Raw genomic sequence first — 26,005 nt, 5'->3', positions numbered from 1 at the left:
CCTTGAACATACAGCGAATGCCCTTCCAAATGCCACGTGTTCCACAATATATTCCCTGCAGTTATACAATCGTGCGCCATACCCACTGTGGTCGTTTACGGCATAAACTAATTAGTAAGCGTGTATATATCTATATAGTTTGAAAAGTTTTTGTTCTTGTGTTTCCGCCTTCTTACAGGACGCAGTATCGGCTGCTGGCGGCGTCATCGGGGCAATGCACATACCGGAGAAATGGTTTCCTGGCAGCGTGGATATCTATCTCAACTCGCACAATATCATGCACGTACTCGTCGTCATGGCAGTCTATTCGATGCATCAGGTGAGTGGTTAAAGTTATAGGCATTGAAGTAGGCGGGTTTTTTTTTCTTTGCAGCATATATTTCGCGATCGGAAAATCGCTTCCCGGATACAGTATTGGATCGTATCTTACTCGAAAAGTTTCGAAACTACCCCGTAAATCTAGCAGGATCTAGTTAAGTATCCGACTCCAATGACACAACTGATTCCATCTAGAATAGATTGTGTCACTGTAGTCGGAATACTAACTAGAGCCTGCCAGAATTCCGACTCATTTTCCGGCTGAACTTTCTGCAAGAGCAACGATTGTTATTATTATAAATGTTCCTCACCTCGTGAGATGTTTAGCAACAGTCAATCAAACCTACCTTTCAATTGCAGGCAACAATCCAGGACATTGAGTGGATGCGGCAGGCCGAGTGTACCGGTTCCAACCGAACGCCATCGATGACCATAGACCCAATCAACGGAACCCATCTGGAGCTATGACAACTTCTTGGTTTCTTCAGTACGCCGGGAGACTATCAGAAAGGTTTCGGCTGCCGGTTCCATTCAGCCATCCAGCAGTTGCTGCTGGAGTTTTCCTCCCCAGTGTGTCCGACTGGGTTGTCATTGAGACACGGTGTCCGCTAGATGAAAACGTTCACATTGACAGCTGATCTCTTTCGGTCAAGGATCTTTTGATAAAAATCAGCCCTTACGAGTGGAGCAGTACGACGTGACGGTTGATGCTTTTGTTCGGATCAAATTTAGAAATTCGTACTTGACTTACCTTGTCTGTGTTTACGATCTCAATTTTTTGTTCAAGCCAGACCAGTTTCAAATACATTTCTCAGTGGCTACGCTTATTGGAGATGAAATCAACAACTGTACTACTATGTTCGCTGGATCTAAAATTAAAAGATAAAGGGGAAAAATCAAACCATATTTCGGGTGAACTAGTAAGATTAGAATTGTTACAGTTCTTACAATGACCAATAGATTGCCAGAAGCATACCGAATAAATCCAGCGACTGTTTTAACTTACTGCTCGGTACAAGATTCTGTTTCTACCAGGCTTGACGATATTGTTGATAGTGCTTCAGTCAGGGTTAGAATAATGCTACAACCGAGATCATCATAACCTAGATTCACAAATCTGTTGGCTGTAACCTGTTATAAACTTTCGACTTGTGGTTCGGACCGTTCCAAATTATCCTTATCTATGCATGTTGTTACTAGTCACGTTTCTATCCTCAGCAAACGAAAAAGGAACAAATTATGCAAAACGAGATATTAAGCAAACAAAAAATTAGCTTTTAATATGTATATGTTGATTCCTATTTATATTTAGTTACGCTAGTTAGACCAATTGTAGAAAGTGCAAAGTGCCCATTTAGCAATCTGTCAAACTTCTATAGGCATGTGTATAGATCAACAGGCTATCCGTTAACTGCTAGAAGTTGACTGTCGAAATCAAAAAGGCTGTTTATTTTTAATTCAGACATTATTTTAAAAGATGAATATATTACCGCTGCTGATCCAATCATGAAACGTTCATAAGAGGAAAAAAGCTAGAAGATTGACAGTGGACAAGACTAGCAACGTACACTCCGGTACTTTATGGCAACACGTTCAATGTTACATATTAGCTAGGTTAGGTATCGTGTTCGATTGAATCCGATTTTGACAGTCTCTTTGGATCCAAATTGGCGTTAAAGCAGTTCTCTCTCGGTTAAATTATCCGGAGCTTGATTAGGAATTCCAGCTTAAATGCAACAATCGGTTCCGACTATATTTGACCTGGAATGCAGTCAAGAAAAGGTACAGAATTTCTGATGAGTTGACCAGGTTAACATCGATTGTAATCTGTAAAGGAATCAGTTTTGTAGCCTAACAACCGTTAGGGTTCGAAACTGACTCAAATCAGCATCAAGTACATAAAAACTACGTAACACTGAGTTTGCCTAATGCAGCTGTGTTTTGTTTACAGTACATTGATTACACTTCATCATTTAGTGTACAATACTGAAAACGTAGAATCATATTCCATAGTACATCTAAAGAAAGACATACATTTTGAACGTGATTCTGCGCGATATGTGACTTGGGTCGACTAATATCACCTCACTCTCCTATGACATTTCTAGCCCGATTCTGAAAAGTCACCGCGGGTGACGTGAGATACCTATTAAACGGAAATGTGGAATCTCACCTCACCTGAGACGACTCTCGCAATCCGGTAAGAAAAGTCACGTAGAGTGAGGAGAGATTAATCATCTCACGTTACACGCCGCGCAGAATATGACCGCTTGAGGCAGTGCTGCGATCGGCTGGTAGGTTATCGAAAACCCCTTTGAGTATTTGCGTGTGATGGCGATTTACGTGACATCAGATTTTATGCGTATTTTTTGTTGAAATTGTCCAGCTTATTACGTGCCATAATGGCGGCCAAACTGGTTTTCTGAAGTATTTCTTGAAGATATCTTCCAATTAACCTCAATTCCAATTTCGTTCAGAATGTTATGGTGAGAAAAACGATTATTATTTCATTATTCAACCGAAGACCACATTCAAGCAGACCGCAATTTCTTTCCTCCTCCCCCCATACAAATGAGCAGCAACAGAGGTTACGTCTCTATTGTACGAATATACGAAGCATAACATAACGCTTGCACTAAAAGAGACAAATTTTACCGATTTTTCATGCGATTTTACAGCCAGCTGATGGTGAATCCATCGATAAATCGTCAATAAATATAAGTAGGCTGTCTTCAGGAAAAAATGACAGTTCATGGTTGCCTTTGAGATATCTGACGTTTAAAACACTCACACTGATATCTCGCATTTTTATACTACCGTCCTCCCCTTCAGCCCACAAGCGGTTTGTTTTCCTCCCAATTCGCCGAGCAAACGATTTGTTTTCCTCCCAACTCAAACACCAAAACGGTACAATACCAACGCAGCTGGATAAGTCCATTAAGATTTCTGACAGTTCATTTACAACCACATATGCAAAGTCAAACCAAAGGAGTTTGGTTCGTTTGCCAACCGGTTTTTGCAGTGCAATTTTTTTTTGTTTTCCTCACGAAATAATTCGGCACCGTTTCTTTTTTAACGGGAGTAGAAAGGTCAATGGCGAAAGCAGTGACGCAACTGTGTGCAATGGTTTGTAATTACTGCTGGCTTCACCTCCGAGCGAAAGAAGTCAGCCATCGTGGCACACTTTGTGTTTGCCGGATACAACCGAGCACCCATATACAAGATCCTGATGCTACTGGTGAGAGCCGTTAACTGGGTTCCGACCGTCCGAAGGTTTTGCGTGATCGGAAGGAGCAGCAAGCGCCTTAAGCGAAAGACGAAAGGCAAGGTAACAAAATCCTTTCGCGACCGGCCAGATAGTTAAAAAGTGTTTGGCGAACATGGACAGTGGGATGAGGAAGCGGAAGTCGAGACCAGGCGTTTCGCAGCGGCGGAAGGTGCTCAAGAATTGCTTCCCCGCGAAGCCCAATGTGGTTAGGATGATGGACGACGAGACGTACTTGATGTTTGACTGATAGAAAACCGCTAGGAGACCGCGGCTATTTTACGTCCTCCACAGTGTGTGAGCAGCGACAAAAACAAGTACATCGGCCACGTGAAGTTCCCAAAGAAGATCGCTAGTGCTAGAGGAGCGCCCCGCGCCGACGATTGCATGTAAAAATAGTAAGCACATCGGCGTGACGCCGATACCTGAAATCGGCGGCGCGGCGCACACCTCTAGCTAGTGCAGATGTAGCGTTTGAAGAGCGTAGTCGTTCCCGGGAACTCCCAACCCCCAGCTGAGACCAATTGAAAATTTTGAGGGTGAACCTGAAGCGGAGGATTTACTCGAACGATTCCGTGTCGAAAGCCGAAGAATTGGTAAAAAAGGAGACATTTCTTTTCGGCGGCTGTGGCCGAAATTCCGGTCAACTACCGTTAGATATCTCTTTTTTAATGCAAGCGCTTTCTCTTCCATATTTTCCGTTCGCAAATAAAGTTTAGATTGCAACCACTCACCTTCATCCTGGAAGCAGGATACTCCTTAAGAAGTCGCTCGATGGGAGCCAATAAGGGTGTCCTAGACAGCGTCAGCTTCACTATGGAAAGCAAGCTAGTTGAAAATTCCGGAACATATTTCACTTTACCACTGTGACTTCTGATTGGATCCTCGCCACCATTAATTCCGCACACTGTTTTCATTTGTGCATTACTTGAGATTTCACTATTTCTAAATCGATGTCATCACCTGACCGGCTATCGATAGCCCTCACAAGTCTATCATCATCGGAATCGCTCCGGCAGCGTCACAATCAAACAACACTAATCAATTTCGAGCAAACGGTGCTCCATATTACCACGCTTCGGATGGGTTTATCGAAAACAATTTCTTCAATAACGAAACGCGCACTGAACGGGAGGTTTTCCAGCAACGAAAACATTAAGATTTCTGACAGCTAATTTACCACCACAGATGCAAAGTCAAATCGAAGGAGTTTGTTTTCATCACGAAATACCTAATCCCAACCGATTTTTGCAGTGCAAAATATATTTTTGTTTTCATCACAAAATAGTTCAGCGCCTTTTCTTTTTCAACTCGAACAAAAAGGCTAATTTTCGACCAGCAGCACTAGTTTCACTTTAGTAGTTCGATCGGCTCCAATTCGCTTTACGATCCGCTCCGACGGGTATATCACTCCTGACGATGCCCCACAATTTTTTCGGATGCAATATTCTATCTCCGAGCAATTGGCACGTAGTCCAGTTTGTCCCGCTGAGCTTGAGATTCGAAAACCATGCTGATTCATGCTTTTCTACTACAGGGAAACAAAAAACTACCTAAAATTGAGTTCCTTTGACTCAATCTCGTGGTATCGTGGGGGAACTTAAAATTAGGTAAACCGTGTTGAAGGTAGTTTCCATTTAACCACGGCAAAAATTACAACTCATTGATAGGTTTTTTATACTCAAATTTAAGTTGAATTTACCTAATTTTGAGTTCACCCCAAACAACTCAAAAGTAACTTCCCCCACGGAAGATATCGACTGAGTCGAACCTCTCGTTTTGTTTTTGACAACACTAATAAGTGCGAAAGCGACGCACAACTCAAAAGTAAGTTAAAAGAACTTTTCTGCAGGTTGTTTTATTTAACCGTGTATGGCTCACGCAAACAAAATGACATTCAACCGGACACGAGTCTTGCGCATCGTTTTTTTTCATTCCCGTTAAAAAAGAAAAGGCGCTGAATTATTTCGCGATGAAAACTAAATTTTTTTACAGTGCAAAAACGGATAGCGATGCCAGACGTGCACTGAAAAAACTTAACACGTTAACATCATGTGGAAATCTATTGAATTATTTCAATCCACAAACACATGAAATGCACACGGTTGCCACTTGAATATCCATTCGAGTATGGGAAATATGGTTTTCAAATGAAATTCAGGCGAACATGGTGTGAAAAGCACATCAACATCATAAGAAATACCATTGACTAAAATTCCGAATGAATTAGACGTCAATATCACTTTGTTTTGCTTATAGATTTCATTGGAAGAAGGATCGGTGAAATCAATTGTTTTACATGTAGAAATGCACTACATGTTTTTAATGCGAAAGTCATCACTCAATAGCATGACAATGAACATTCAATGGATAAACATGTCGTATTCGCGTGGGATTTGTTTGAATTTAATTTGAAACACCAAATGAAATGTTTTTCAATGGATTTTCATGTGAAATTCAAATCCTTTTATTTTTTAACATGAGAACGCACATGAAAGTGATGTTTAATTGCATATGGTTTTATCGTGTCGATTATTGTCAGTGGGGGCTTGTCATCATCAGAATTGTAATGTCGAGGACTTTTGTTTACATTTTGTATTTTTTCGGGAATCTGGCTGATTCCTCGTTAAAAATTAACAACCGATTCCGTATCTTGGTCGTTGAAGACAAACGAAGGCTTTTTGTTTTATTCAATGTTGACATTCGAAAAATATACCTGGTATCCCTGATTTGTGGTTGTAAATCAGCTGTGGCAAAAATATGCAGCGTTCCGAAAGAAAAGCCATTCAAATAATCTTATCCCAGATTTCAAACCATTTTTCAATATAATATGGATCATTTGGTTGCTTGGAACTGCAGCAACACCACAAATACTATAAATTAGACAATTTTGATTCCCATTGTGGCACGTGAAAATCCGGATAAAAATCAACGAGATAATCCTACCACAGACTACCAGACATAACACTCGAAAACAATGCTTCGCCCGCTTTAACGGTCATTTTAAATATATTTGTAGTTGGGACTGTGGCCACATTTGAAATTAAAACTTCAGAATGACTGTTAATTGATTTTCTACAAAAATGTAAACACGTCCTCGTTTGACACTATCGGTTTTCCTTGGCAGTGAAATTAGCCACGTGGGTTGGCATTTCTGACAGTTATCCCAGCTAAAGGATAGGAATTAAGATAGTTCAATGGAAGGTGTGGTGGTAATAATCCAAATTCATAATTTTTATTGTTATTTTGCTAATACAGTCGTGATTCGCTGGTTGGGCCACAGCCTTGTCCGACTAACGAATTTGATTCGCTAGTTGGACCGACTGACAAATGTTAAAAACTCTCCAAAGGAGATGTTGGCGGTGTAAATGCATCTGTTCACATGTCTAAATATTGTCAGATTGATTGTCAAAGTAAATTTGACACGAGATTTTGACGTTCAGATGGTTTTTAGTTGGACAATGGTCCAACTAGCGGAGGTCCAACTAAAAACGGTCCAGTTAAAAAATGTCCAACCAGCGAATCACGACTGTAATAAAGCGAAAAAATGTTCGACTTCAGCTGCATCGGTAAAAACCATAAACAGCATATGGCTTAATGACCCAATTATACTCAAGCGACTTCGGCCTCAAACGAGTAAAAATCCTTCTTAACTCAATAGAAATTTCCAGTTTATGTGAACTCTTTAGTTTGAAAACCTCCAACGTTAGACGATATGACAATCCCTTCCATCCCAGTGCTTTGACCCATATACTTTTGCTGGGTCAAAGATGCTAAGCAAACCACTGCTGCTAAAACAATTGTCAAATAAAGAAGTTAATGTAATAATGTCAAATAAGAACCTGTTTATATTTTATCGAATACTTGAAATTTTTCGTGACGAAGAGATCGTCCTTGATATACCTAAATTGAGCACTTGATTTTTTTGTTTCCGTTTTTAGTTATTATCTACAAATCTTCCCTTCGGTTTTCGTTGAATGATGTACAGTTTTACAAACAGTATACTTATATTATAACCTAATAAGCTTGCTATTCCATTAAGCTTTAACGATAAAAAAGACTAGCCCATTGATTCTGCTCCACTGTTGCATTCACCACAAAAGCTAGTATACATGCAACTATTATTGTCTCTGTCGGCAAAAATTCTCAATGGATCACTATAAAGCTAAAAGTATCGACCAAAATTGTTGCAGGAAGTAAAAAGTAATATCAATAATGATTTACATGACACTGCATCAACATAATCCCTAGGTAAGCCTGTGCAAGTAAAGAAAAAACAATAAAGCAATAAACGATAGTATTATGCATACCAATTACTAGTGATAAAGTAACCCCAAGTTACATTAGTCTCTTAAAAAATGTTCCAAATACCAAGTTTATAGTAGTGATTCCGAAAGAGCAAAATAAATACAATAAAATCACTGGTTTTCATGCATAGCATTAAAACAATAACATCGATTGGACTGTATAACCTGCATAGGGCGGTAACCACAGAAGCTTCCTTAACCGTGTGACTTGTTTGACTGTTTTGGCATCTGTCAAACATTTTGTCAGCACATCTCCACATACAGTAAGATGAACATATCACCAACAAAACCACAACTCAACACGATTAAGTCAACATCTCTTTTATCCGAAAACTTCTGTAAAACAAAATAGCAAATTATGCCATTCGAGTTATAAGGATTTTCAAAAATGCACAAAAATATCCTAACTTGTAGGTTTGTTCTATCGAAGAGAGAACTACGGGCAACAACAAAAAAAAACAAACTTTGTGATATAATTGTAGAACTAATTGAATAGCTCGATAGATTTGAGATTGCCCTAACGCCCTTTCCCATTAAAAATACGCATGTTCTTATTTGAATACTCGATGGAATGATATTAGTTGTAAAAGACTTTCCGTTAAAATTGATTAAACGTAGGTTAGGGTTATAATCATTATTTCAGGACAAATTTGCAGATATTTGGATATGGGGCTTATGTGAGGGGCTTCCCCTCGGAAACAGTTATTGCGCATTTCATCTGTCGAAAGACTTTCGTGCAAATATTCAAAATAGGGTTGCTACTACAGTCGTGATTCGCTGGTTAGACCCTTTGTCGAACTAACAAGCTTGATTGTTGATTCGCTATAGTTGGAACGACTCACAGATGTTCACATCTCTAACTGTTGTCAGTTTGATTGCTAAAAGGAATTTGACATAACTTTCATTTTTTGTTTAGTTTGACAGTGGTCCAACCAGAGAAGGTCCTTCTTAAAAGTGGTTCAGTTAAAAAAATTCCAACCAGCGAATTACGGCTGCATTCTTTGATACATGCAGCATGAGCATATGTTCATTGGACAACATTATTTAGCTGTGAGTCTATTAGAGGGTAAAATGCGCAATATTCTAACGGAAAAATTCTGCAAAATATAGCAACATTGGATGAAAGATATGTTTACATCTGATGACAAGTTCAATTTAAACAACCGATAGATGGTTGAGGAGTTTTAAGAATCTAGGATCTCCCTATCATTATAACTATATCTGTAAGTTTGATTGATAGGAATAAACTACTGCTTGAAGACAACAAAGTAATTGCAAGCGTGCTACAAACTGTTCGCTAAACAATAGTGATATAGTGTGTGTGATGGTTTGCCATTGCGAGTGTAGTATAACAATTCCTGTTTCTCCAAATAGGTTTGAAAAACCGGGCAGCAATCTTTCTATTGATAGTTGATTATTAACTGAAGTTGAATTTAAAAATTAAATGCTTGAAGAAAATTCAAAATTTATTACTCCAACTCCTAGCTAATTACCAAGAAAAGGCCATTGTAGACATTATAATCTTGCCAGGATACAAAGTCGAATGAAAGTATTCCGTTGAATACTATGAAAAAATCTCTTCACCTTAGGAAACAAATACAGAAATAAATTCTTTTTCAAGAAAACCTTGTTCGAATGTGTTTCATTTTCAGTGTCGGCTGGATTAAAGCGCGACGTACTTTGTAGACCGACTCTCTAATCAAATTCGTTAGTTGGACAGAAGATTGGCCCAACCAGCGAATCACGACTGTAGTTTAAATGCAAGACGTGTACTTTCTATGTATGAGTGCGGCTGTCTTCGAGATAAAAAATGTCCCTAGGTACAGTCGTGATTCGCTGGTTGGACACTTTTTAACTGGACCGCTTTTTAGTTGGACCTCCGCTAGTTGAACCATTGTCCAACTAAAAAGCATCTGAACGTCAAAATCTCGTGTCAAATTTACTTTGACAATCAATCTGATAATATTTAGAGATGTGAACAGATGCATTTACACTGCCAACATCTCCTTTGGAGAGTTTGTGACATTTGTCAGTCGGTCCAACTAACGAATCAAATTCGTTAGTTGGACAAGGCTGTGGCCCTAGGGGCAGATCACTCTAAGAATGTATAACAAATTTGCATCAAATTAGAAAAAATGCATTTAATTTCCATTTTTGCATCAGCTTTGCACTCCCTCGCAGAAAAGTTTGTTTAACAAACGTCCTACGCTGATCCACTTTGTTCGACGTTTTGTTAAATGTAGGGCTAGTTTTTCTGTAGGGTTTTGACGTCTTACACGCAAGGCAAACAACATTGCACGCAACGCAAAATACATTATGAATTTCTATTTTGATGGAAATAAATGCATTTAATTTCGCTGATTTTTAAAAATGCATCACAAGTGATCTGCCCCTAGCTGTGGCCCAACCAGCGAATCAGGACTGTATTTGAATCGAAGCTACATATAACCACTTTCCTGTTTTACTGTAAGAATTCATTTTGCATTGCTGTTGAAAGGTAAACGTTTATTATTTCTTTATTGCCGCATTGTAACTTTAGAGCAAGTTCAGGAGTGTTTCAGTTCTAGATTCATAATTTTGACAGTTCTATAATATAAAACTGAAAATTTTAAAACTAGAACTTGCTGTCCCTAGCAGCAGTTTCAGCGGCTGTTCTATTCAGTTGAAAGTTCATATCTCGCCATGCCTTCAGCGTTATTGCATTCAAATTTATTTTTCCCCTGTCTATCGGGTCTAAGTGTCTATGTTGAAAACTTTGCATTTATTTAAAACACAGCTCTAAACGTGTTTTAAAATCAGCAACAAATATAACGGCGTCTTATAACAGTTTCAAATTTTAAAACAAAACTGTTCGAAATTATAAAACAAAACGCTCTGCTGGGAATGTGAATGTTTCATGACACGAGATTTTGACGTTCAGCTGCTTTTTAGTTAAACAATGGTCCAACTAGCGGTGGTCCAACTAAAAAGCGGTCCAGTTAAAAAGTGACCAAACCAGCGCATCACGACTGTATTATGGTCTTGTTACTGTAAATTTTTAACCCTTTCATGCCCAACTTTTTTCTTGTGCATATAAGATTTGAAAACTATTTTTCCTTGAAAACAGTGGGGTCAAGAAACACGAAAAGCCATTTTCCATAAATATAGGAGCTTCCCTCGCAGTATTAGAAGCTGCACAATTTTTATCTTCCAATGGTCAATACAATTCTCCTAAAATATTTACAGTAGTCCACTTGCGTGGAAAACGTAGCCAAAGGCAGTATAAACTGAAAAGTTTTATCAGTTTTCATTAATATTGCAACATAACGAAGATATATGAACAATTCATTTTCCGTCGTCAATGTAAACTGTCACTGGCAGCACTGCTCCACGGAATCCAATCAGACTACAGCGCAAATTCGTTAGTTGGGTGTTCGCTAGTTGGGCTGTTCGTTAGTTGGGTGTTCGCTAGTTGGGGCATGCCCCAACTAAAAGACACTCTTATGTCAAAACTGAAAGTCAAAAACTAATTGACGTTTGAATGTCATTGATTTCAAGGGGTTCATTGGTTGATTTCTGTGACGATCCAGAAAAAATCATACTTTTAAATTCAATGGAATTTTATTTTTTGAAATCATATTTCGGAATGATTTTAGTGAAATAAATGTGTTAAATATTTCGCTTCTTCCATTCAGCATCAATTAGTTTGTGTCGCAGAGACGTTAGTTTAGTAACTTTTGAAGGTCATCTCTGATGTATTCAATCACATTATCCAATCTTTTTTAGCTAGTGGCAACGTAGTATGTTTGTGCTTTATCGGCTTTTTCCCGACAGTGTATCCATTTCCTGTTTTATGTGAAGGGAATTTATCAAAAAATAATTGATGGCAAAACAGAACACTAATGACATACTTTGTCACAAAAAAACAACTTTAAACTGGAAGGAAACAGCCAACTTTTGTGAATTGTAAAATATTTCTGTTTGTTTTTTATGAAAGAAAACAAAAAATCAGCGTTTCCCTTGGGTAATTTTTGTCAGCTGTCAGTTGCCCCAATTAACGGATACGATTCGCTAGTTGGGGCGCAGTTGCGTAATAGAATACGTATTCGACTACAAACGAAATCCATAAATTCTCCGTATAAGAATATTAATTAAAATATTTCCTTGAAACGTTTCACTGAAAACAATTCGATATCAAATAGTCTGCTAGCATCTCTTCGTCTACCAAAAATTGGCAGTACCAACTGTACAAAACCAAAGATACAAGTTTTGACGTTTCGTTCTAAACCGACTGGTGCAGTTCCCGATGAGCTTGCAATAATTTGAGGAGTTGAATTTGTATTGTAAAAATTGTACGAGGAATCCGTTCGTTTGTTAATCATTTACGCAAGAGTTCTCCAAAATGACTCAATCTTCCAAGGTGAGTAAATTGCACAGACAAATATTGCTTTTTTTAGAACATTCGACCTATTTGTTTATACGGTTATGTTTTGTCTTCAGATGGAGGTAGATCCTCCTAAAGGGGAAGGCTTCCGGTCCTACTACATCCAAAAAATCGAAGAACTTCAACTGATCGTCGCTGAGAAGAACCAGAATCTGCGCCGTTTACAGGCTCAGCGGAATGAGCTGAACGCCAAGGTTCGGATGCTTCGTGAAGAACTGCAACTACTGCAGGAGCAGGGAAGTTACGTGGGGGAGGTGGTGAAGCCGATGGACAAGAAGAAGGTCCTGGTAAAAGTTCACCCCGAAGGCAAGTTTGTGGTTGACATCGACAAGAACATTGACATCAACGATGTTACCCCGAACTGCCGAGTGGCCCTGCGCAACGAAAGCTACACGCTGCACAAAATCCTGCCGAACAAGGTTGATCCGCTGGTGTCTCTTATGATGGTCGAAAAGGTACCGGATTCGACTTACGAAATGGTCGGTGGGTTGGATAAACAGATTAAAGAGATCAAGGAGGTGATTGAGCTGCCGGTGAAGCATCCGGAACTGTTTGATGCGCTTGGCATTGCCCAGCCGAAGGGAGTGCTGCTGTATGGGCCTCCGGGAACTGGAAAAACACTGTTGGCCAGGGCTGTCGCTCATCATACTGAGTGTACATTCATTCGTGTTTCTGGTTCGGAGCTGGTGCAAAAGTTTATCGGGGAGGGTTCTCGAATGGTGCGGGAACTTTTCGTGATGGCCAGGTAAGAGTGGCTATTGTACAAGTAAATTGTGTGCATGACAATTCGATTGTTTTTTATAGAGAACACGCTCCATCCATCATTTTCATGGACGAAATTGATTCGATTGGTTCGTCTCGTATTGAAAGCGGTAGCGGCGGTGATTCTGAAGTTCAACGAACTATGCTGGAACTACTTAATCAGTTGGACGGTTTCGAGGCGACGAAGAACATCAAGGTGATAATGGCAACCAACCGTATTGACATCCTGGATCCGGCGCTGCTGCGTCCCGGTCGTATCGATCGTAAAATCGAATTCCCTCCACCAAACGAGGAGGCTCGGCTGGATATTTTGAAGATCCATTCACGCAAGATGAATCTAACGCGTGGAATTAATCTGCGCAAAATTGCGGAACTCATGCCCGGTGCGTCTGGGGCCGAGGTCAAGGGTGTGTGCACCGAAGCTGGGATGTATGCATTGCGAGAGCGCCGAGTCCACGTTACCCAGGAGGACTTTGAAATGGCGGTGGCCAAGGTTATGCAGAAGGATTCGGAGAAAAATATGTCGATTAAAAAACTTTGGAAGTAAATGGATGAAATGTTTTTTGTGTGTATCCTTAGATCATATAATCTTATGAATAAAACTGAAAGCTTATGATAAATTGATTCGTTTCACTGAACTATCGGTGGCTTACATGGAAATGGTCGATAGAAGGAAATAATACCAAAATAGTACAACTTCTGGTGTTTCCAAACACCGGTGTCGCAAGGGTGGATCGCGAAAGGAATGTTCGTCCGATTCTGTGTCGTAGTTTTTGACTGCCACGCACTGCTTTGAAATATTTCAGAAGCTAAATTGACATTTACAATGTTCAGGGTTGGTTGCAATTCTATTTCTAACATTCAAATATGTTGCATGTCGTTTAAATGAAAAAAAATGCATTAACCATGTATTGCTGTAATAATAAGTAACAACAAAATAATCTAGCAGTATCGCAAATAAGTATAATTATACTAAATTAGGCAACCTAGAACCTGTGCTTCAAGTATATTAGCTTATCGACACTGCAATAATTTACTATGTGACTTTCCAAGAGACAAAAAGAACCTACGTCATTTTGAAATGATAAGCTTAGATCTACTCCAACTGTCAAAAGTCCGAAACACGCATCTGACATCAGTCACATAAAATACAAGAAACGAGGCGTTCGGGATTGGAGTCATACCACGCAGAAGAGGGTGCAAATCCCCCGAAAATTGGTTGCCCTTTGTTAATATTTAGCTGAAGAGAACATTTGACTGAGTAGTGTTTAGTGATCATATTTGTAGTGTATCAGAATAACAACGCAAAATTTTGCAAAATAAAATCTACCCCATCGAAGCCAAAATAAAGGAGAAAGTGCGAAATGAAACAGCCAAACATTTTGGTTACAGGTACGTCTGTCGATGTTTGGTTTGAAAAGGGGCGTGGGGGTAGAACCGTCTCGCATTTCCGCATTTCATGCGTACCATCTGTAGCTGTAATGTACCACGGTATTAAACACTAATGCAGAAAGGTCTAATTTTAGGAACGCCCGGCGTCGGAAAATCGTATATGTGCAAGCGGTTGGCCGAGCAGCTTGGCTTTAAATGGCAAAAGGTGTCCGACATCGTCAGTGAGCACGGCTTTGTCGAGGAGTATGATGAGGAATTCGAGTGTCCGGTATTGGACGAAGACCGACTGCTAGATTATCTCGAACCGCTTATGCAAGAGGGTGGCAATGTGGTTGAATATCACAGCTCGGAGTTTTTCCCGCAGCGCTGGTTCGACGTGATCTACGTTTTACGTTGTGGCACATCGCTGCTGTACGAAAGGTTACAGGCGCGGGGCTACAACGAACGGAAGGTTAAATCAAACATGGAATGTGAGATTTTCCAGATACCACTGGATGAAGCCAAAGATTCCTACCGGAAGGAAATTATTTACGAGCTGCAGAGCGATAAAGATTCGGACCTGGAGGACAATTTGAAGCAAGTGTGTGAGTGGTTGGAGAGCTGGCGGAGTGCCCAGGAAAAGAAGTCGTAGAGAGATCGAAGAATAACGCTTTCGAAACAAAACTTGAGAACAAATTTAATTTGCTTCCGGTTTTTTTAGAACCCACCTATTCGCATCCCTTGCTGCTAGGTTTGCCGCTGTGTTCAGAATATTTTCCAGCCTGAGTTTCTGTTTTGATCAAGTCAGCATTTATTAAATCGATTTTTGGCCTTTCCAAATTGTTACATTTACGGATTTTTTTAAACGAATAAATATATTATAACCCTTGAATTCAAATGTCATTCATATTGACTATAGTTTTCAGTATTTGTAGTGTACGGAAGCCATCATTCAAAATGGTGTTAAATTAATCAATTCCTTTCATATATTGACCACTTCCTTTGAAATGATACCCATATTAATGATGGTTTTCAGTTTTTTTGGTAACCGGAAGCCGCCCGTTGCTATATGCACACTAGGGATATCCAGGTAAGTGACATGATTCTAGCAATCACTTGACATGTTCGGTGAAGTGACTCAAAAAAGTCAACTGGGTGAGGAAGGTCAGCTAACCTAAAATGACTCGGAATACCTTTTCGTGAGTGAGGAGACTGTGACTCAAGAAAGGTAAGGTGAAGTGATGGTAAGAATAGGGTCGCTTGTGCGAAAGCATTTGAAAACTAGGTTGACATCCTCCAGGCTCTGAACTGAGCATAATTTTAACGGATCTCTCCTCCGGCATTCACACTACATGTCCAGCCCACTGCAGTCGACAGTGATTTTTTCTCAAATACACCGAGCGTTCGGTAGTTTATTTTCTTCAACTAATGGTTGTACAGAGCGACATGGAGTGTCAGTGATTAGTGCACGTTTGTAGGCTACGGGATTTCAGTTGTCTTCGCAAAGAATAGAAGTCCCATTCGCAGCCGCAACAAGCCGTCTAACATCCTTATCATATATTACAAGTGTTTCAGGATATATCAATTCGTCGACAGCATCGTACCGTACCATATCGGTTTACTCCTTGGAACTAACGCCGCCCGAACTGCCTCGCTCTCCGTCAGCTAAAATTATCAGTCCAAGTCTCGTTATCTCCCGTTTAAAATATAGAAATACCTCTTTCACTGCTCTGCGATCAACGCCAATGATGTCGATGTCGTTCGCGGAGCCAAGAAGCATGTGAGCTCTAGTGATGATGGTTTCGTTCCTCTGCACAACAGATCTTGGAATCAGATGTCTCTTCGGCAGCGTTATACGAATCATTCTTCTCAAAACCAACTTTAGTACATGCCGACGAACGATTTAGCCAAAGGGTACAATCTGTTAAAGAGAAAATATAAGAATACTTTATATTAAAGATCCAAGGGCTCGAGTTTGTGCTCTCCCTGGAAGCTAGCGCAACATGAGGTCATCCAACCAATTCGAAGGAATGTCTTCATCAACCCAGATCAGGCTGATCACGCTGCAGGTTGCACCGTACAGCTGCTTACTCCCAACATTCAGAAGTTTGGCCGACGTTTTACCTTTCCCATCGGCCTTACCATTTTTCAGCTCTTGGCTATCCTTCAGCACTTCGTCTAGCGTGGTTTGATTCACAACTTGTTCATCATCCCCAATCCTCATTCTGTTTGTGCCTTCTCTACTCGTTTATCCGTTTAATATCAACTCAAAGTGCTCATTCTACCTGGCAACCACTCCTGTACGATCTGCCAACAAAGTCCCGCCCGTTCGTTAATCACGACCGACGCCCTAAGCTCACCATATCGATCCCAGTTCTGATGTGTAGCTGCGGCAGAAATTCGTACCTGGTTTTTCTCGTTCGTCGCTCTTTGGCACTCATAGTCAATCCAACCATTCCACTGGTTTCCACCTAGCTTCTATGTCTATTCTAGGTACTGAACGACTGATGTACCTACAGTCACGCTCCGTTCAGGTTACCCCTGGTTGGCCGTTTTTCGATCGTTCGGCGAGCTGCTGGGCATATTCTTCGGTAACGTCCTCAGCCGCATTGTTCTCTCACACTTGGCACCGGTTATACTGGATTACTGCGTATCTAAAACACCACCATATAATGGTTAGAGTCAAAGTTTTGTCTTTGGAAGGTCCTGACATCAATAACATCGGAGAAATGATGATCGTCTATCTATATTTGGTAGATTTGAGGGGCACTTTTCACCATTTGGGTGCTTGCAAATATTCTTACATGCAGAATAGGTGTTACATAGAGCCGGGCTGCTGCAAGATTGATTAACCTTAGGCCGTAGTTGGTGGCAACTGAGTAGAAGGTCTCCATTCCAATAGTTCTTGGAATGGAAAGCTTCCACTTAAAAGACAAAAGAATCCTTCCCTTCCGACTTGTACAGACACTCTTCGTAGGTCGCTCGTAGAAGTTGTCTTTCACATCATTAGGTTTGTTGTTTGTAGGCTTTGATCGAGCTATAGTTGAAGAACTAACCCTTTATTCTCCAAATACGGTCATTCATCTCGCCACTTCATCGAATGACCCGTCGCATGTTGGTTACCAACTAGGTTACCAAGTACTACAAAGCCCTACCTTCTCGTCGCCACTGTAGTAGATTTGGGTTACGGTTTTCGATTTCCAATCCAGATTTTTGTCTAGGACACTGAGAGTTCGAACTGAATCAACTTCAGTTTCCTCCTGTTTGAAAAGTGGAAAATGACCGAATTCGCAGGATTCACGTTGAGTTCGAAATCCGTTTGAAGGAATTGATAGCCAATTTAATAAGAGAGGTATTGAAAATATGACAACCGAGCTCTTGAGATGCCTCAAAAGTTCTGTTAGGACAGAGACACTGGCCTATCGGAAGTTTGTCTCCCGTAACCGGCGCAGGGAAAGGGAAGCTCTTGAGAACAATTAGTGTTTCGCCATTGTTAGTTGTGAGAGAGCCAGACGTCTATTTCAAAGACGTCTTATTGCATAAATTCTGTAAGTGGAGAGAATTTTATCACTCCGTTTATCCAAAATAGTGGCCCTAGGAGTTGTTTTGTCTTCAATATATACTAACTTGTGAGGTGTACAAACTAGATTTTGTGAACTGAATTCGAACGATGTTATGACGCTCTTTCGTGAAGCTTCGGGCAAAGGACGTTTGTGGCAACTATTGCGTGATGAGTGTTCAGTGAATGCTGCTCGTTTCAACGATTAATGACCGCCGAATTTTGGAGTCAATCTTTCGTCCCTTTCATTCTAACGACTTCTGGGCTCCCTGCGGGCAGCTCGACGTTCCAAAGGCCTTCCTCAGTCCAGTGTTTGATAATGCTTATAAGTAGGGTTTTTTCCTCACTACTCGGATGCTAATCTTACCTGTAGGACAGGCTCTCGGTGCCAGGACGGCATAGAAGCATCTACCAAAAATTTCGGATTTTCGAAAAAAAAAAACGACAAACAAAAAGGAGTAAATAAGCTTAGTTTTACCGAATACTCACCTACAATTCTCTCAATACTGCTGCTGTTGAATCGTCGCATATTTGCTGCTACTGGCGGCAGAAAGGAGAATGGGTTTTCCAGCTTCCAACCGGCCAGGTCAATAACGGCCGAGTTCTCCCAGTATTTTCTATGGCGGCTTTGGCTTCCTTTACACTTAGCTATGTTATCTACACTATTGGGATTTTCGATTGATTGGCACCGGTGTAGTGGAGTGCACTGAAACTGCACCGTTTTTGCACTTTCTAGCAGAAGTGCAGAAAACTGGGTATGTTCCATTGACACTTCTGCTAGAAAGTGCAAAACCAGTGCAATCCACTACACCGGTGTCAATCAATCGAAAATCCCATATATGTCACATTACAAATTAAACCACTGGCTCAATTGATGAATGTATTGGTTTGTGATATGAAAAGTACGAAATATATCTTTTTTGGCCTTCTACGTTTTTGATAAAACATAGTTGCCGAATGAAAAAAAATCAAATTTAATTCTGATCGGTTTGATAGCTTTGATAAGGGCTAATTTGTTTGCTAAAGAAAATATTTTATGGGTAGGAGATTTGTTTTTTAATCCACAGACACGAATCATAATACTTACCTGCTCTCCCGGTGTTGACATGCAGTCTCCGGACACCGATAAAACCGAGTGAAATCACAATTCTTTCGATTCAAGATTTGCGGCTTGATGCATGAAAATAGCGGGTACCAATCACGAACGAGCTTCGGTCATTGATGATATGATTAATCTGTTTTTTTCGTGTGTGTATGCTATCTTCCACCCATCGGAAATGAAAATGATGACCTCTGCTAGTAGCACGTAACGATACAAATTGATTCATCCACCAACCGTGTACAGCTCACAAATATTTCCTTCTCGGCATTAAATAGCCCTCCGTTCGCTCCAAGCAGCCAAATACGAATGACATAGAAACAAATCTGTAGCGGATCCATATTTATAACTTTTCATCATGTAAGTGTTTGACACGATATTGACGGCTCTGTCCGAGATGAGTTGAAAAATTTCACCATTTCTTTGTTTGTTTTGTAAAGATTTTTCAAAACGCAGTTCGCCTTGTTTTACTTCTTCAGCGCCCTGTGAATAGTGATCGACAGGAAAATGACCCTACTTCCGCCAACTCAAAAAAGACTGTGAAAGTAGAAAGAGACTAGTACGAGCCATCAGCACCCGACACACCAGATGCAACAGCCGCATTTTCTATGGACTGGAGCTGACTTGCCGGAACATCGATGGGCATTGTACAACAAGGCGGTAAGACTCGCCTCAGGTCTATTACCCAGCACCCCAGCAGAAGCTGCCCGCGTCGAGGCTGGAATACTCCTCTTCCGATGGGAGGCTGCCGTCGTTGCACTCAAAAGAGCACTACTCTACCTCGAGAAAACATCTGGCAACGACTGCTTCCCGGTCAGCGTGGCAAGCAGAAAGTTAGCAAAAGTTGAGCAAAGCGAAATTGATGCTGGCAGAGTTTCTGCGAGCATTTTGCGCGATTTGTGCGAGAATTCTGGGAACGAATTCGCTCAAATGTAACAACCGTTTCTGACAGAAGCGGTTAAACCAACCGATGCTGCTCACTTTTATCCAGAATCGAGCCAGAAATGTACGGCCAAGATCTCTGCACGCTTCCTGCCACATCTTTGTCAGATGTTTTGCTCGATTCGTGCTAAATTATACCAGGTAGGAATTGCCAGGATCTTTGCACAGTTTATGTCCGAGTTCAGCCAAGGTTTAGCTCGGTTCCTATGAAAATTTGCCAGAAAACCTAGGATAGGATCCGCCAGCTCTGTCTTCTGTTTTTGAACCAATTCGACACAGATCTTTCATTAGGGCCTAAGTCGCAATGTACTCAAATGGAGAAAAATCAGTTTCAATATTCGGCGAAGGTTTTCTAAATGTAGTTTTTATTGTAGGTATAAATTACTTTATGACCGTGTTTTTCCGGAAGCATTTTTCGTTAAACCTTATGACAATATAACAAAGAATTCAATTCCTATGTGCTTTTAGTGGGTAGAAACTAAAAAAATGCTTACGCCCAATTTGCATCCCAGTCGTGATTTCGCCCTTCAGCAACCACCATTTGCGGAAGGGCTAAACCGTGTACATAATTTTCAGAAGGGCGCGGTAAATGGGCTAAACTGACTCTGTCTTGCTGGGTAGGGCTGGGTAAATGGGCGAGCTTGACAGTATACTTTTTAATAGGGCTCAGCAAATGGGCGCATAGAAACCCAATGTAAAAGAAAGGGCGCGTGAATCTTTTCATCAAATTTCATGAAAATATCGAAATATTCGAATGTTTATGTGCAACAACTATCGAGTAGACATGATCATAGTAAATATTGCTTATCATTTATATAACAGAACCGCCGTTTATTCTTTTATTTGTGAATAATAACCGTACGCCCGCTTCTGTCTAAAAATGTAAGTTTGGCCTTTATATTCCATATGAGAAGAAGGGCCTAAGTCGAAATCTCGAAGAAAATGCATGTTTCGCCGCTTTGTTTTCTTTAATTATACATCGAACTAAAAACCATTTTAACTAATTTTCACCTCAATCTTGTAGTATTTTTGTTGCGTAATGTCGTAATAGCGAAAACGCAGTTTATTTACATTTGCGATTTAAGCCCTAATGAAAAATCTATGTCGAATTCTGAACCAGCTCGTGATTGGACGAAAGTGACATAGGCAAACCTTCGGCTTGGAAACTAAAAGTACTAAAGGGCTGCTTGGAAGTGTTGTCATATTGTGATATCAAATATAAAACGACGATTGTTAACCGTGTTGATTTTTTTGTTTTCTCGAGATACCGCTTTCTCTCTATAACATCCGTCTGTAATTATGAAGTGCAGGCATTATTTGGCAGACGAAATCAAACATATTATCCAGAACTGAAATTCCCGACAGATCCGGTAGCGCGGTTATCGTGGATTCTGTTCTGTGTGCGGAGTAATGCGGAAATGCCTCTTTTCGAAATCAACAGGCTGTGTAGCGTAAGTATGAAAATATTTTGAACTTCATGTAAAAATTGTCTTTGTTCCAGTACCGAGTAAATTGGAAGTACTGAGCAAACAGGGATAAAGTTATCCCGGAAGTCGCTTCTTGTTCTTCCTTTGGTATTATCGATACAGTTGAATTTTACAGTTTTCAACTGAATCGATCATCGGTGTAAATAGGAGAGTGTATTTTCTACTGCTGTTTTCTCCGAAACAATCACATGTAAAAAACTATACATTCCTCCAAAACAAAAATTAAACCTTGCAGAAAAGTAGTTTTAGAATATTTAAAATAAATCCGAACAGAGAAAATTATTCTTGTGACAGAGGTTGCTTGACTCAGAAAGCAACTTACAAAAATGAAGAGGCGTGAAGATATTTTTCGTAATGTCCAACAACGAATATATATTATTTTGTTTTGCTGTATTCCGATGAAAAAAAAACGTTATGATCGTTTCAATGCGGATATAAAGACTAAATCTTTGATTTTTCCATGAAATTGGAACATAATATAGAATATTTTAATCAGAACAAATATACGACCGAAACAAAACAAATATTTTGGCAACATTGGTCGAGTGGGGGTATGTCGTTTTCAACAGGGATTAGTAAAATATAAGAAGAAGCCAGCTGGCGGATCCTATCCTAGCAGAAAACGCGAGCGAAACCGAGTTCGCCCTATAGTTACTATATTCATAGTTAGGCGGAGACACTGAGCAGAGCCAATTGAACATGTCAAATGCCGGAGCCAATCGAGCATGACGTCACATAACATGTTTTCTTTGGATGTATATGGAAAAAGTATTGTGATTATGGTAATAACTATTTTACTCTTATCTTGTGTTATCGAGTATATAGAAACGAAAAGAACCAATTTTTTTCTGTAGCAAGAAAAGATATTCGCACAAGTATAAAATCATATCATCAGACCTTCGAATTGGTTTTTCTATTCGTGCATGTAAAGTTCTTACTCACGACGACAATGAAATTATTAAGCTAGAGCTTGAACATTTACATGGGATGCCAATGTTTTCTTCCTGAAATAAGAGCTGCCAGTTTTCCGGCTTTTGTGTCCGCCTAACTCTTAATATAGTAACTCTAGTTCGCCCTAGCTCAACTAACCCGACTGGATACGCGCAGAAATACTGAATACTAGAGTTACTATATTAAGAGTTAGGCGGACACAAAAGCCGGAAAACTGGCAGCTCTTATTTCAGGAAGAAAACATTGGCATCCCATGTAAATGTTCAAGCTCTAGCTTAATAATTTCATTGTCGTCGTGAGTAAGAACTTTACATGCACGAATAGAAAAACCAATTCGAAGGTCTGATGATATGATTTTATACTTGTGCGAATATCTTTTCTTGCTACAGAAAAAAATTGGTTCTTTTCGTTTCTATATACTCGATAACACAAGATAAGAGTAAAATAGTTATTACCATAATCACAATACTTTTTCCATATACATCCAAAGAAAACATGTTATGTGACGTCATGCTCGATTGGCTCCGGCATTTGACATGTTCAATTGGCTCCGCTCAGTGTCTCCGCCTAACTATGAATATAGTAACTATACTGAATACGCGCTGCCAAACCAAAACTTACAGAAATCTAGCAGAGCGGTCTCTGCCAGAAAATTTGCTCACTGGGTTCATCCTCAACACTGCGCGAGAGGCATCAACGCCAACTACACCAGTGAACCCCTACCGGAAATCACTCGGTTGCATCGGGTCTGGGACCGACCATGGTAGGACCCACTGATCAACCAGAAGTACAACAATCACCTACATATATTCACCGACGGCTCCAAGCTAAACGAGGAAGTAGGAGCGGGCGTAAGCGGAATCGGAGCTGGTCTATCGCTTCGCCTGTCAGCTTCTTGCTCCATCTTTACAGCTGCAATCACCAAAAAACCCACGGCTGTATTTTCGGACTCGCTTTCGGTCCTGACTGCGCTCGAGACAGGGACCTCCAAACACCCGTACGTGCAAGGAATAGAAGCAAGCTGCGACACCCTCACCGCATTAGTGTGGGTCCCCGGCCACAGCGCAAATGCGAGGCAGATCGCCTGGCAGCCATCGGACGTAAGCCCGCACCATGATATCCCAAGAAGTTCCTACTTGCGACATCATCAGAGTATTTAAGCAGAAAGTAGCAACCCATTTCACCAGGCACTGGCAGTCATCCCAAGGGAACCTACAAAAAATCAAAGGCACCCACCAAAAATGGACAGACCGAAACAACATGCAGGAACAAAAAGCTCTCTTCAGACTCCGAGCTGGACACATTAGAATCACCCACGCGCACACTGTGTCCAACGTCCCCGCTCCACATGTGGGACCCGGAAAACTGTGGAGCACCTTCTCATTAACTGCCTAGAATATCAAGACCTTCAGTCAAGACTCGACCTCCAGCTATCCATCAGAGACGCCCTGTCCAACGACCCGGTCAGGGATTTCCTCCCTGATTATAATCTGTTTTCTAAAAGACGCCGGACTCCTCGACAGATTATAAAACAATAAAAACCAACAAACATGCAACAAAGACAACTACACTGAAAAAAATCTAAACGTTAATTCTATTTGCTTCAAACCGCTTAAAATTCATATGAAGAAGAAATGCTATTGTTATCACGCGCACACATACCTTCTATGTGTCAACTGTATAAACTATGTATACACACACATAAGTTATATGTGTATATTGTTATAGAATGGGGTTTTATGTGCCTAATAGTTATGAAATGTGAATGTAAGATTAATATTTCTTGTAAATACACGCATTAGGTTTATGTGCCAGCAAATAGTGTCTATATGCCTCCGTTAATTGCAAAAATCTATGTGTAAAATTAATAGGCATAACGTTTACTTTTTTTGAGTGTAGGAATTTCGCCAACTAATACTGCGCACACCCGGACCGTGTGATGGGAGGGTTCACCGCGGCCCACCAAGACAGCCCCGTCAGAGCAACGCCTAGCACCACTAACCACCCAGGGGGAATCACGGAACAATCAACAGGTCCACCATCACCAACCGCGGGCCCTCCGCCACACTCGAACCGGGTGCTGGAGAGGTTTCCCGCGGCCCATCGAATCTAACAACACCCACAACAATGCGGGCCCTCCGCCGATCTTGCTCAGGCAACCGGGGAGGTTTCCCGCGGCCCAACAGCAACTAACACATCCCACCGTGGGCCCTCTGCCAACCCCCCCCCCCCCCCCCCCCAGCTGGGCGCTGGAGAGGATTCCCGGGGCCCTGATGAACGAAGCAACAGAAACACCACCACCAACGAAACAATCAAAGTAAAGTCGTAGAAAAAACACAATGAATTATAACCATTACTATGTAATTTTTTTCTTTTACGGGCGAATGAATTAATGATTAAAACCCAAATAAACAAATACAAATTCTTCAGCGCCCTATTCCTGATAGGGATCCGCATCTCGCGTTTGCAGCTCGTAAGTCGCATGCGATACGAGGCGGTTGTGTATAGCACGTGAGACAAGCTTCCGCTGATGCAGTCTTTGTCGTTTATGCAGGCTTCCTTTAAACTGAGGTCCGTTGTGTCAGGGGTGCGCTGTCAACCCATACTTACCTATAACTACCACGTTCGTCGAAGACCGGAGTGTTCTCTAAAACTGGCACATTCTGATTTTTCCAAAAACTTCGTTCAGCTGGTTGTGCTGGGGGGTTATCAGTTTGACTGAAGCCTCAGCTAACGCCAAATGCGACATAAGGCAAACCGAATGACCCCCCAAGTTGCGGCGAACAACACAGCTAATGTTTCACCACCGAGGAAGAGAATTTCAACACGCAGCAGTAAGCTGCGTCAACAAGACCCGATAGACACGCATTTTTAAAGCTTCATTTAAATTTTATTTACTTATTGTAACCCCAGCTGTAACCACTGTGAAGATCGGTTTCCTCGCGCGAAGAACAGTGCAAATAAACGTATGGAACTCAATTTCCCAGTTCATGTATATCGGACAAGTCGCTTCCTATACAATGCTTTGTGGTACATTGATCATATGAACATGAATTATCCAGGACTTTAGTATGCGAAGTATTCCATGCACCCAATTTTGTGTCGTAAGCATATGCTCATCGGTTATCGGGGGCGATCTCTTTAGCTTTGCAAAGTACGTATCACTACCACGTCCAGAACGAAAAGAGGGTGTTGTCGTTATTCGAGACGCACCCTTGACTCCAGCTGGACGATCAGTCGTCTGTTTATGAAGCTATACCATACAGTTAGTGAGTGAAATCGATCAGAAATCAGCAGGTGGCCAATCGTTGCAATTGGGTATGGAACAGGAATAACTAAAGCCATTCGACAACTAACGAGAAAGCGACGTTGCGCCAAATAGCGTTGAAATAACGGGAGTCGCTGGAGATGGAGATAGCCGATCATGTTAGGCCCTGTTGAGACCGTTCGCCTTTTGTCAAGAGCCCACAAAAGTTCATTCAGAGTGATGTCGGTGTTGTACACATCATCGGTCTCAGGTT

The 26,005-nt window shown here is 40.9% G+C and overlaps 3 protein-coding genes across 12 annotated transcripts in view; all 3 read left to right on the top strand.

Moving 5' to 3' along the window:
- Positions 1–9,515, top strand: part of LOC131688278 (progestin and adipoQ receptor family member 4) — a 46,137-nt gene extending 36,622 nt beyond the window's left edge. For all 10 annotated transcript variants that reach the window (XM_058972526.1, XM_058972506.1, XM_058972518.1 and 7 more), the window contains exons 6-7: positions 179–319; positions 679–9,515. In XM_058972526.1, coding sequence (XP_058828509.1) covers positions 179–319; positions 679–786 — 249 coding nt within the window. In that variant the 3' untranslated portion in view covers positions 787–9,515. The remainder of the gene's footprint in view (positions 1–178; positions 320–678) is intronic.
- A 2,596-nt stretch (positions 9,516–12,111) lies between these two features.
- Positions 12,112–13,695, top strand: LOC131688271 (26S proteasome regulatory subunit 8). The gene is made up of 3 exons (XM_058972462.1): positions 12,112–12,289; positions 12,370–13,058; positions 13,118–13,695. The coding sequence occupies exons 1-3, from the start codon at positions 12,272–12,274 to the stop codon at positions 13,620–13,622; spliced, it is 1,212 nt and encodes a 403-aa protein (XP_058828445.1). The 5' UTR covers positions 12,112–12,271; the 3' UTR covers positions 13,623–13,695.
- A 481-nt stretch (positions 13,696–14,176) lies between these two features.
- Positions 14,177–15,329, top strand: LOC131688265 (adenylate kinase isoenzyme 6 homolog). The gene is made up of 2 exons (XM_058972454.1): positions 14,177–14,467; positions 14,602–15,329. Exons 1-2 carry the CDS (start codon positions 14,440–14,442, stop codon positions 15,096–15,098), a joined length of 525 nt encoding a protein of 174 aa, XP_058828437.1. The 5' UTR covers positions 14,177–14,439; the 3' UTR covers positions 15,099–15,329.
- The last annotated feature ends 10,676 nt before the right edge of the window (positions 15,330–26,005 follow it).

The sequence above is a fragment of the Topomyia yanbarensis genome, chromosome 1, assembly GCF_030247195.1.
Source record: "Topomyia yanbarensis strain Yona2022 chromosome 1, ASM3024719v1, whole genome shotgun sequence".
Classification (NCBI taxonomy): Eukaryota; Metazoa; Arthropoda; class Insecta; order Diptera; family Culicidae; genus Topomyia; species Topomyia yanbarensis.
The sequence above is the reverse complement of the archived record's forward strand: the minus strand, read 5'-3'. Positions and strand labels throughout refer to the sequence as shown.